Source organism: Austrofundulus limnaeus, unplaced genomic scaffold (genome assembly GCF_001266775.1).
Source record: "Austrofundulus limnaeus strain Quisiro unplaced genomic scaffold, Austrofundulus_limnaeus-1.0 Scaffold833, whole genome shotgun sequence".
Lineage (NCBI taxonomy): Eukaryota > Metazoa > Chordata > Actinopteri > Cyprinodontiformes > Rivulidae > Austrofundulus > Austrofundulus limnaeus.
Genome location: NW_013953235.1, coordinates 113,987 through 114,381, shown reverse-complemented (window position 1 = coordinate 114,381; position 395 = coordinate 113,987). Strand labels below are relative to the sequence as shown.

General features: G+C 38.3%; 1 protein-coding gene across 1 annotated transcript in view; it reads left to right on the top strand.

Moving 5' to 3' along the window:
- The window catches only part of atox1 (antioxidant 1 copper chaperone), a gene marked incomplete at its 5' end in the record, with an annotated part of 18,543 nt that continues 18,148 nt past the window's right edge, over positions 1-395 (top strand). Inside the window, 1 exon segment of the mRNA XM_014028948.1 lies at positions 1-170. Within this exon segment, the coding sequence (XP_013884402.1) occupies positions 1-127 (127 nt within the window).

Here is a 395-nt window from a genome sequence, read left to right as displayed (position 1 = left end):
AGATGTAAAGTTTGAGATCGATCAGCCGAAGAATCTGGTCTGGATCGAGTCCGACAAGGACGCGGAGGTTCTCATGGAGATGCTGAAGAAAGCCGGGAAGCAGGTGAAATACAACGGCACCAAGTGAAGGAATCTGCTCCGTGTTGAACAGGTGATGATAATCTGCTGCTGTAAYTAGGGATGCACCGATATCAGATTTTTGAAAACCGAGTACGAGTACTTACATTAAAGTACTTGCTGATACCAAGTACCGATACAAGTACTAATAAATGTCCTTAAAAATCCTTATAATTAACTTAAACTGTTTATTTTCATTAGGCACTTCAAACATAAATAAACAAAGTGCATTACTATTGGTTTAAAACCATTTTACTGTCATATAACCATACTATGAC